Source organism: Cetorhinus maximus, chromosome 21, assembly GCF_964194155.1.
Source record: "Cetorhinus maximus chromosome 21, sCetMax3.hap1.1, whole genome shotgun sequence".
NCBI lineage: Eukaryota > Metazoa > Chordata > Chondrichthyes > Lamniformes > Cetorhinidae > Cetorhinus > Cetorhinus maximus.
In genome coordinates this window covers 95,287,106-95,298,605 of record NC_135899.1, presented here as the reverse complement: position 1 = coordinate 95,298,605, position 11,500 = coordinate 95,287,106, and the positions used below count along the sequence as shown (strand labels likewise).

Genomic DNA, 11,500 nt, shown 5'->3' with positions numbered 1-11,500 from the left:
AGAGTACATGAAGATTTTACAAAAGATAATCATTTGGTTTGGGTGTACAATTGACCTGAAGCTTTCAATGGATAGGAAAAAGCCAATTGTGGTTATGTTTCTGTTACCAAGGCAAACACACTGATCTCACCAGTTTGTGGAAAGTTTCTTAATATATTATCAACTTCTCTGGGCTCAGACAATGATAGAAAATGGACGGAAATTCTCATACCCCTTTGCAACCAAAAAAACAACCAAAATATTTGAGTCAGCATAGGGGGTCTAAACCAGGAGTAAAGTCATTCAATCCCTTAACCCTGTTCCAATATTTAATGTGATCATGACTGGTCTGTGCTCTAACTCCAGACCCATCTCTGTCTGAATCTCAGTCATAAAATTAACAATTGTTCTAGCCAGAAATAGTGAATCATTTTCCTCTGCTAGAAACCAGGTTAAACGCATTTATTTTAGGACCGTCTACAAGAATGTGACCCTCACTCCACCTCTTCAATTTTCTTCTCACATCCCCAGAGGAGGCTAACTTCTCATGACCACATGTCACTAAGACAGCCTGTTTCCAACTCTGTAACATCAGTTGACTCTTCCCCTGCCTCAAGCTATGTTCTGCAGAAATCCTTGTACATCCCTTTGTTAGCTCTACGCTTGACAATTTTAATGTTCTCCTGGTCACTCTCCCAAGTTTACTCTGCAGCTTGTGTCCAAATTCTCACCATGTCCCGTTTACACATCACCCCAATGCTCACTGACCCCCATCGCCTCCCAGCTAAACAATACCTTGATTTTAAAATTCTCATTCTTAGATTCAAATCCCTCCATGCCTCACTCCCTCCATCTCTTTAATCTCCTCAACCTCACAACCCTCTACGATATCTCAAATTCTGGCTTCTTCAGCATCCCTGATTTTAATTGCTCCACTATCGGAGGCTGTGCCTTCAGCTGCCTGGGCCCTATACTTTGAAATTCCCTCTACAAACCTCGCCACCTCACTTTCCACCTTTAAAAGGCTCCTTCAAACCTACCTCTTTGATAAAGGTTTTGGCCATCAGCCCTAATATCTCCTTATATGGCTTGGTGTCAAATGTTTTGAAATGCTCCTGTGGAGTGCTTTGGGATTTTTTATAAGTTAACTGTGATATCCAAGGATACCACCTGCCCTTGGTTGTTTTGCCAAAGTTACCATTCCTCAAGGGATCACAAACAGATTACTTGATTGAGGTATTACAGCTGACTCCCATGATCAGCCACTGAACAGTCAGTAGCAATCATCATTCTTTTTTCCATCCCCTCTCAGCTAAAAAGCTCTGAGGTCCATTTGTGTTAACCATGGCTGAGATTAACGAAGTCAATATTGAGTTTGGGATTTTGCACCTCTTGCTGTGGATGGGTCAAATTGCACATCGGGCAGTCCCTTTACTAACTGAGTCATTAGGGGAACTGAAAGCAATGAATGAAGTTTATTTGTGGACTATAATAACGTAGGATGTGGTTGTGCTTTGAGAGATTTCTTTTTTGACTGCTGAGTGTTTGTACATGACACTAAAAAGCTGAGCGGTTCCACAGATGAAAACCCAGATCCACTGCAGTAATCATTATAGCCGGGTTACATTACGCAGAAAACAATCATATCACAATTTAACTTTATTAAGCAAACATATTTGATGAAAATATTAAAAATCAGTATCTCAGAAACTTTTTACAGAATATATAGCTAAACCCTGGAGTTATCATAGATCACAATAACCCTCTGTTGGAAGAAAATCTATTTCCTTTTGGCTCCTTATTGATATTGGTGTTGTCACCTGTTTGAACATGGTTTTAATTATTCAAACAGTAAAAGATGCACTGTTACATATCATAATTTAATTTTTTGTCTTTTCAAGAATGGTGTCATGTACACATTTTCCTCCCACTGTATTCAAACTTTGGATCCATTTCCAGGAATCTCACTAACTGGCAGGGATGAGTTAAAGTGTCTCCTTGTCCTTTATTGAATGGTGAAGATGTTAATGACTAAGGATGGAGGATGTGCTCCCATTGCTAGTCTTTCTTTTCCTGCTTGTTACCATGTAGAAGGGAAAGGAAATGATTCGACTGCAGCCCAGTCAACCAAGAAGCAAATAAATATCTTGCATAAAGGCTTGAAGATAGAACCAATCCAGTTTGAAGACTGTCTGATTTGTAGAAGCTTATGTCTTGGAAATCATCAAATAGATACATTTGTTTTTTCTTGTCCCTTTTTTAAAAATATGAACTTGATAATGAAAGGGAGATATTTCTATGAGGTATAAAGACATTCACTGCGAAGGTCAATGGACCTTAAATAACAAGTTAGTGTTAGCAATGAAAGGACAAGCAGATAATGGTCATTATTCAGCTCCTGACCTGCAGATTATCAAATATTGAAAGGATTTTCTGTATAACCTTTTCAAAAGAAATAGGGTTCTTTCACTGAACCAATGTTTTACGGAAATGCGTGAAAGGTTGAAGGGTTGTAAATTAACCCTGCTCGAGTATCTATAAAAATCTAAGAAAGAATATGAAGAACTAATCAAACAATTTATACATAATATAATCTATACATAATAGAGCTACACACCTTCTGGATTACTTTGGTTCAACAAAACACTTTCCCACAGTCCCCTATAAAGTGATAACTAGGTCTTGGTGAACTTCCCATGGGAACCTGGGTTTAAATCTAATCCATATACTGATTGGACAAAGGGTTGTCACTCTGATTGCTCAACAGTTTTTGTGTAAAATGGGGTTTTTCTAACTCCAACTCAATTTTTCATAGATACAGGTCTATAGCTCAAAACTGTTCATCAATTCAGGACAAATTGGCAATCTCATAAGAAATTAGGAAATAGGAGCAGCAATGGACCATTCGGTCTCTCAAACCTACTTTGCCATTTGAACAGGTCGTGGCTGATCTGATTGTGGTTTCCTGCCTCCTCCAATAATCTTTGACTCATTTGTAGATAAAAATTCTGTCTAATTCACTCTTGAACGTATTCACTGATCAAACACCACTGCTTGCAGGGGTAGTGAATTCCAAAGATTAATGACCCTCTGAGAGAAGAAATTTCTCCTCATCTCCCTCTTAAATGGGAGAGCACTCATTTTGAAACTGTGCCCCTGGGTTCTATGTTCCCCACAAGGGGTAACATCCACCCAGCACCAGCCCTGTCGAGCCCCCTCAGAATCTGTTTCAATAAGATCACCTCTCATTCTTCTAAACTTCAGTGAGCATAGACCCATCCTGCTCAACCTTTCCTCATTAGACAAACCCTTCATCCCAGGAATGGGTCAAGTGAACCTTCACTGAACGGCTTCCAGTGCAAGTTTATCCCTCCTTAAGTAAGGAGACCAAAACTATATACAGTACTCTAGGTGTAGTCTGACCAATGCCCTGTCCAGATGTAACAAGACTTCCCTATTTTTATACTCGATCATCCTTGAAATAAAGGCCAGCATTCCATTTGCCTTCCTAACCACTTGCTGTACCTGCATGTTATTTTTCTGTGATTCATGTACAAGGACACTCAGATCCCTCTGCACTGCAGAGTTCTGCCAACTTCCTCCATTTCAATAATAATGTGTTTCTCTGTTCTTCCTGCTAAAGTGAACAATATCATATTTTCCCACATTATACTCCACCTGACAAATTTTCACCCAATCACTTAACCTGTCTTTATCCCTTGCAGACTCTTTTTGTCCTTTCCACAACTTGCTCTTCTATCTTTGTATCATCAGCAAATTTGGTGACAAGGCAGTCAGTCCTTTCAAATCATTAATATCGGTGGGAAATAGCTGAGGCCCCATTTCTGAGGTTGTACAAATGGATTATGAGGGAAACTGGAGAATGCACATAGGTGCAGTGGGTAATTTTTACTTTGAGCACAGGTGGAGAACCAGCATTTGTGGATCAACCTCATGTTGTACTCTTCACCTGAGAGGGAGAACAGCACTGCTGTCTCCACCCGCCAAATTTCAACTTAAGTTTTCAACTTAATTCCCGTTTTAGACAGCATGGTTATAATTTCTGAAAAATTTACAACCTGAATTGAGGCACTTTACAATTTACAAAGAATGATTCTCTGTTTCTATTATTCTATTAGAATTTTGTGCCAATAATTCGTATGTTTACAAACAATTTTCTTCTTTTTAGATGGAGGAAGCATCACATCCTTATTGTTAATTCACCACAACACAAAGATATATGGAATTGTGGTGGTGAGTGTTTCCTGGTGTTGGTCAGAGACAGGTTCATGTCAATGAGCCACCATGCCATGAGATCATTGTTGATGTTATGTTGCCAGGAAACGAGTGCCTGAGGTGAGATGATTTCTCACAGGGAGAGAGAGAGACAGCAAAAACCAGAGGGTGAGCTCTCCTCTTGTGTTATTGTGCACACCTAGTAACCACTTTCACAGGGGGAAGAAATGCACTGCATTAACGTTATGCTTTACTGTGTTAACACAGAATCACATAACCCTCTGCTTTGCTGGAAATCTGAAGTAAAAGCAGAAAATGCTGGAAAAACTCAGCAGGTCTGACAGCATGTGTGGAGAAAGAAACAGAGTTAACGTTTCAAGTCCGTATGACTCTTCTTCAGAGCTCTGAAGATAGTAATTCATCATTCACCTAACCTTGAGAATATGAGTAAGCTATAAATTCCTTTTTCTGTTCATGTTTTGCTGTAAGGAGTTGGTTTTTTGCTAATGATGATTGACAATGGTAGAATTGGATTGCAATAGGACAAAATTAGTAGCAAATAACTAAAAAATGGGAGAGGGAGATATCGGCTAGTGTAGCCGAAAAATATCTACTTCCCGAGCATCTGTGAAGTGGTGGAACAAGCATTACAGAATCCATCACATTTTGCATTTCCAAAGTGCTGACAGTTGTGAGTTCTGCAAAGATTTCTCTTTGGTTCTGGATTTTGTTGATCTGATGATGATAAAGTGCAAATCTGTGAAGACTGCAAATGCCCGCTGATGTTGGTTCTGCTTCTCACTAACTCCAACCCAAAATGTTCATTCGTGGTTCTTTCAGGTAACCTCTGATTGTTTGATGGGTTATAATTGTGACATCTCTGCACCACTGGACTCTGAAATGACAACATTTTATTCAGCCAACTTCATTTAAAGATCAATTGACAGTTTTGCAATCTAGTGGTTAACTCCCTTGTTTTCACAGGTTGTAATCCAGCGTAAGGTATGGCATTACATTTTAGTTAATAAGATTTTCTTTTTGCTGGTTTGATAGAAATTTCAGATCCATTCTTGTTTCAGTCACAACAGGGTTTTGTTGCACTAGCCTAAATTCTTTCAATGTCTCTTGCAAACTGTCTTATTTTGTTCCTTTTATTTGTCCTCCTGTGACATGTAACAAAGGAGGTGGCGATATTTTGAGTATAACCTTCTCATTCTGTCAAAATAAAGTTTCAGGGTCTTAAAGGAAGTGGCAGTGGAGATAGTGGATGCATTGACTATAATATTCCAAAATTCCCTGGATTCTGGAAAGGTTCCAGTGGATTGGAAAAATGCTAATATAATGCCCTTATTCAAAAAGGGTGGGGAGGCAGAAAGTAGGTAACTATAGACCAGTTAGTTTAACGTCTGTCATTGGGAAATTGTTGGAATCCATTATTAAGGAAGCAGTAATGGGGCATTTGGAAAGTCAAACTGCAATCCATCAGAGTCAGCATGGTTTTATGAAGAGTAAATCGTGTTTGACTAATTTGCTAGAATTCTTTGAAGATGTGACAAGCAAAGTGGATAATGGGGATCCTGTAGATGTAGTATATCTGGACTTCCAGAAGGTCTTTAAAGGATAAGGTGCCGCACAAAAGATTAATACACAAGATAAGATCACACAGAGTTAGGGGTAATATATTAGCTTGAATAGAGGATTGGTTAACCAACAGAAAGCAGAGAGTTGGGATAAATGGGTCTTTTTCTGGATGGCAAGCTGTAACTAGTGGGGTGCCACAGGGTTTGGTCCTTGGGCCCCAACTATTTACAATCTATATTAATGACTTGGATTCAGGGATAGAAGGTACTATAGCTAAATTTGCAGATGCAAAATAGGTGGGAAAGTAAGTTGCAATGAAGAAATAAGAAATTTACAAATGGATACGGACAGGTTAGGTGAATGGGCCAAAATGTGGCAGATGGAGTTTAACGTGGTAAGTGTGAGGTTATCTATTTTGGTCGGAAGAATGAAAAAGCGACTTTTATTTAAGTGGAGAGAAACTTCAGAATGCTTCAGTGCAGAGGGATCTGGGTGTCCTCGTGCATGAATCGCTGAAAGCTAGCATGCAGGTACAGCAGGTAATAAAGAAGGCAAATGGAATTTTGACATTTATTGCTAAAGGAATAGAGTATAAAAATAGGGAAGTGTTGTTGCAACTGCACAAGGCATTGGTGAGACCGCACCTGGAGTACTGTGCACAGTTTTGGTCCCCTTACTTGAGGAAGGGTATAGTTACATTGGAGGCTATTCAGAGGAGGTTTACTAGATTGATTCCAGAGGTGCAGGGCTTGTCTTATGAGGAGCGATTGAGCAGTTTAGGCCTATACTCGCTTGAGTTTAGAAGGATGAGAGGAGATCTAATTGAGGTATATAAGATGCTAAAGGGGATAGACAAAGTAGACGTGGAGCGGATGTTTCCCCTTCAGGGGCATTCTAGAACGAGAGGCCATAGTTTTAGGCTAAGGGGTGGTAGATTTAAATCAGAGATGAGGAGGAATTACTTTTCTCAAAGGGTCGTGAATCTGTGGAATTCACTACCTCAGAGTGCAATGGATACCGGGACACCGAATAAATTTAAGGAGGAGGTAGACAGATTTTTATATAGCAATGGGTTGAAAGGTTATGGAGAGAGGGCGGGAAATTGGAGTTGAGGCCGAAATGAAATCAGCCATGATCGTAATGAATGGCGGGGCAGGCTCGAGGGGCTGAATTGCCTACTCCTGCTCCTAGTTATGTTCTTATATTCTTGTTCATTGTTGTATCACCAATTCTCTTCCCTTATACTGGGTACAGCTGCAGTTCTGTTTCTGGGCTAAGAATCTAGAGAGCTGTCCAATATTTCAATAAGTGGGAGTTCAAATCCCACCATTTAGTTCAAAACAGTCTGAAGACTGAGATCTGCTATCAAAAGAAAAGCGACAAAGGGGTTGTTAGATTGGCTTAAAAATAACAACTGGTCCATTAACATCCTTTAGGGAGGGAAAGCTGCCATCCTAAAGTGGCCTGGTCTACATAATTCCCGTCTCACACACAAACTGGTTGAGTCTGAAGCTGCCTGATGTAATAAAAGACAGATGAGCCCCTGTCACCCACATCCCAAGAATGAATAAACATCTCTCCTCTTCTGAGGGTCCTGACTCCTACTGGGCTACAGATAGCAGCTCTCTAGCACCTCACACAACTGGTCACATCATGCAAATCTAGATAGTGAGGACCGCCTGGGCTATTTGACCATCTGTGATTCTGATCATCTCTTCTCCATTGTCCCCAGTTGTACTTCCAGCAACAGATTTGTCATTTAACAACAAGGCCCCCACCCACACCCACCCTGCTGCAGCACCCACCCCCACCCAGTCCCACCCAGGTATAGCACCCGCTCCCAGCCATCCCCCACACCTACCCTGCTGCAGCACCCACCCCCACCCAGTCCCTCGCACTCCCACCCAGTCCCACCCAGGTATAGCACCCACTCCCAGCCATCCCCCACACCTACCCTGCTGCAGCACCCACCCCCACCCAGTCCCTTGCACTCCCACCCAGGTATAGCACCCGCTCCCAGCCATCTCCCACACCCACCCTGCTGCAGCACCCAGTCCCTCGCACTCCCATCCAGGTACAGCACCCACTCCCAGCCATCCCCCACACCCACCCTGCTGCAGCACCCACTCCCACTGATCCACATTGATTCACAAAGGAAAAGCTCAATGAGAATTAACATGTTGCTCTAATAGCCAAAGCTGCTCCTTGTTCCAGAGTGGAAAAGTACAATGAGAAACCTACAAACTCCAGATAGAGGGATTGCATTGTGGTTATAATCATGTATTTGAGCTTTTACTGGGAGAATGTTGGAGAGCTGCAGAAAGAACTTTATACAACCTTATCACTTTGTCTCTGTATATCTGAAATTTAGTCTTTATTAAGTAAAATAGACAGGGAAAGAAACTTAAATGCCACATTTTTGTATTAATATTTTTTGCTGGAAAAGTATGTGAACTATTCCCTTTTTTTCCATTTTCTGAAAAGCTTTCCCCAGAAAATGTCTTCAGTAAAAGCTCCCTCTGTAAACCGGGGGGAGATGGTGTCGTGATATTGTCGTTGGGTTAATAATCAAGAGATCCAGTGTAATGTTTTGGGGATCCAGGTTCAAATCCCACCAGAGAAGATGGTGGAATTTGAATTCACTAAAAAATCTGGAATTAAAAGTCTGATGATGACCATGAAACCATGGTTGATTGTTGTAAAAACCCATCTGGTTCACTAATGCCCTTTAGGGAAGGAAATCTGCCGACCTTACCTGGTCTGGCCTACATGTGACTGCACACCCACAGCAATGTGGTTGAATCTTACATACCCTCTGAAATGGCCTAGCAAACTACTCGGTTGTAACAAACCGCTACAAAGTCACAAAAAAGGAATGAAACCGGACGGACCACCCGGCATCGACCTAGGCACTAGAAACAACAGCAGCAAACTCAGCCCTGGTGACCCTGCAAAGTCCTCCCTACTAACACCTGGGGGCTAGTGCCAAAATTGGGAGAGCTGTCTCACAGACTAGTCAAGCAACAGCCTGACATAGTCATCCTCACGGAATCATACTTTAGTGATAATGTCGCAGACACCACCATCATCATACCTGGGTATGTCCTGTCCCACTGGCAGGACAGACCCAGCAGAGGTGGTGGCACAGTGGCATACAGTCAGGAGGGGGTTGCCCTGGGAGTCCTCAACATCGTCTCTGGACCTCATCATGTCTCATGGCATCAGGTCAAACATGGGCAAGGAAACCTCCTGCTGGTTACTGCGTACCACCCTCCCACAGCTGATGAATCAGTGCTCCTCCATGTTGAACACCACTTGGAGGGAGCACTGAGGGTGGAAAGGGTGCAGACTTCAATGTCCATCACCAAGAGTGGCTCAGTAGCACAACTACTGACTGAGCTGGCCAAGCCCTAAAGGACATAACTGCTAGACTGGGTCTGCGATAGGTGTTGAGGGAAAATCATACTTGACCTCATCCTGACAGTATCGGTAGGAGTGACCACTGCGCAGTCCTTGTGGAGACAAAGTCCCGCCTTCACATTGAGGATACCCTCCATCGTGTTGTGTGGCACTACCACCGGGCTAAATGGGGTAGATTTCGAAACAGATCTAACAACTCACGACTGGGCATCCATGAGGTGCTGTGGGCCATCAGCAGCAGTAGAATTGTACTCGAACACAATCTGTAACCTCATGGCCCGGCATATCCCCCACTCTACCATTACCATCAAGCCAGGGGATCAACCCTGGTTCAATGGAGAGTGCAGGAGGGCATGCCAGGAGCAGCACCAGGCATACCTAAAAATGAGGTGTCAACCTGGTGAAGCTATAACACAGGACTACTTGCATTCCAAACAGCATAAGCAGCAAGGCAGAGCCTTTCCTCTTCAGATAATGATCTAATTCCCTTTCAAAAGCCACGATTGAACCTGCCTCCACCACAGTCTCAGGCAGCGTGTTCCAGATCCTAACCATTTGTTGTGTGAAAAAGGTTTTCCCTGTCAACACTGTTTCCTTTGCCAATAACTTTAAATTGTTGGCATTGGGTTCTGGATCCTTCTGCCAACAGGGACAGTTTCTCCCTAGCTACCCTCTCCAGACCCCTCATGATTTGAATACCTTGATCAAATCTCCTCTTAATCTTCTCTTCTCCAAGGAGAACAGTCCCAGCTTCTCCAATCTATCCATGTCACTAAGTTCCTCTCCTGGAACCATTCTCATGAATCTTTGCTGCATCCTCTCTAATGGCTTCACATCTTTCCTAAAGTGTGGTGCCCAGAACTGGATGTAATCCTCCAGTTGGTGCTGAACCAGTGTTTTATTCAGGTTTATCATAACCTTCTTACTCTCTTGTACTCTATGCCTCTGTTTATAAAGTCCAGGATACTGTCCCGCCACCTTCAGTGACTTATGCACACACGCACCCAGGTCCCTCTGCTCCTGCACCCTCTTTAGAATTGTACCCTTTATTTTATAATGCTTCTCCTCATACAACCTCCCAAAATGAATCAATTATACACTACATTATAATCCTATTGTAGCAAACGAGAATGATTATTTGATCTGGTTTCGACACTAATGTAATTTTCTAAATATATTTGCAAGTTGTAAGAACAAATTGCTATTTCTGATCAGAAGAATCATTGTGTCCAGGCAACATCTGTGCTGAGAGAAACAGAGTTAACCTTTCGTCAGTCATTGACCTGAAATGTTAACCCTGTTTCTCTCTCCACAGGTACTGCCAGACCTGCTGAGTATCTCCAGCATTTTCTGTTTTTATTGCAGATTTCCAGCACCTGCAGGATTTTGCTTTTGCAATGTGTCTGGTGTTTGTCTGATGTCTCAGTTCAAATTAATGGTTACCCAATGTTCGTGACATCACTGCCCATGAAGTGGGGTGGGCAAGTGTTGAAATAACTGGTCAATTTGTGCACTCTGTTCTATATCTGTATTGTGTTTCTTTTAAGGTGATGAAGGGATATGATTACCAAACCTCAATACTGCAATCCATCAGAAAAGGACAAATAGAAAATTAGAAACTAAATTATTTCAGTGACTTCTGAATTTCACAGATGTACACAATTTTACCAATCCGTCTGCCAAAATTCCTGGTCGGGTAGCTGATGCATAATTGCAAGTGCTAATTAACTGAAAATATTACAAAACCGCCTGATTCATCAACATGTGGCGTGTGTTATGAGTTCTAGATATTCTTTAAATCATATAGTGCCATCTTCCCCCACAGCTTTCTTCTATTAAAAGAAACTTAACTCACCCAAGCATGCTGATCTGTAGGAATGTCGCTGCTGGTCTCAAGTCTTTTTAAGTGGTTATTCTGTGTATTAACATAGCATTTTTCACAATATCCACGGTACACTGGATTGGCGAGCATGCTACAGTCAGGTTTGCAACAAACAGACATGTTTTTAAGCTGGGATGAAATCTGAGCAAGGTGCCCATGAGGTGGAGGGGGATTACTCTGCTGTCTGAATGGATCTAGCTCACCGGATGCTCCTAGGAAGAAGAACATTATAATGAGTCTCACCATCAGCCATGCTAACCCCACCAAATAGTTCAGCAAGGTCACAGAAACTCTCACAAATAAAACATAACTCATGTATTTTATCAAATCAGTGTTCCTGTGCAAAATGTAACTACATATGTAGGCCATTCAGCCCCTTGAACCTGCTCTGCCATTCAATAA

General features: G+C 42.0%; 1 protein-coding gene across 1 annotated transcript in view; it reads right to left on the bottom strand.

The window, feature by feature from the left end:
* Positions 1 to 246: 246 nt before the first annotated feature.
* The window catches only part of LOC144696152 (tumor necrosis factor alpha-induced protein 3-like), a 58,151-nt gene continuing 46,897 nt past the window's right edge, over positions 247 to 11,500 (bottom strand). The window contains exons 7-8 of the mRNA XM_078567501.1: positions 11,072 to 11,310; positions 247 to 5,110 (exon numbers count right to left, since the gene is read on the bottom strand). Of these exons, the coding sequence (XP_078423627.1) occupies positions 4,826 to 5,110; positions 11,072 to 11,310 (524 nt within the window). The 3' untranslated portion in view covers positions 247 to 4,825. The remainder of the gene's footprint in view (positions 5,111 to 11,071; positions 11,311 to 11,500) is intronic.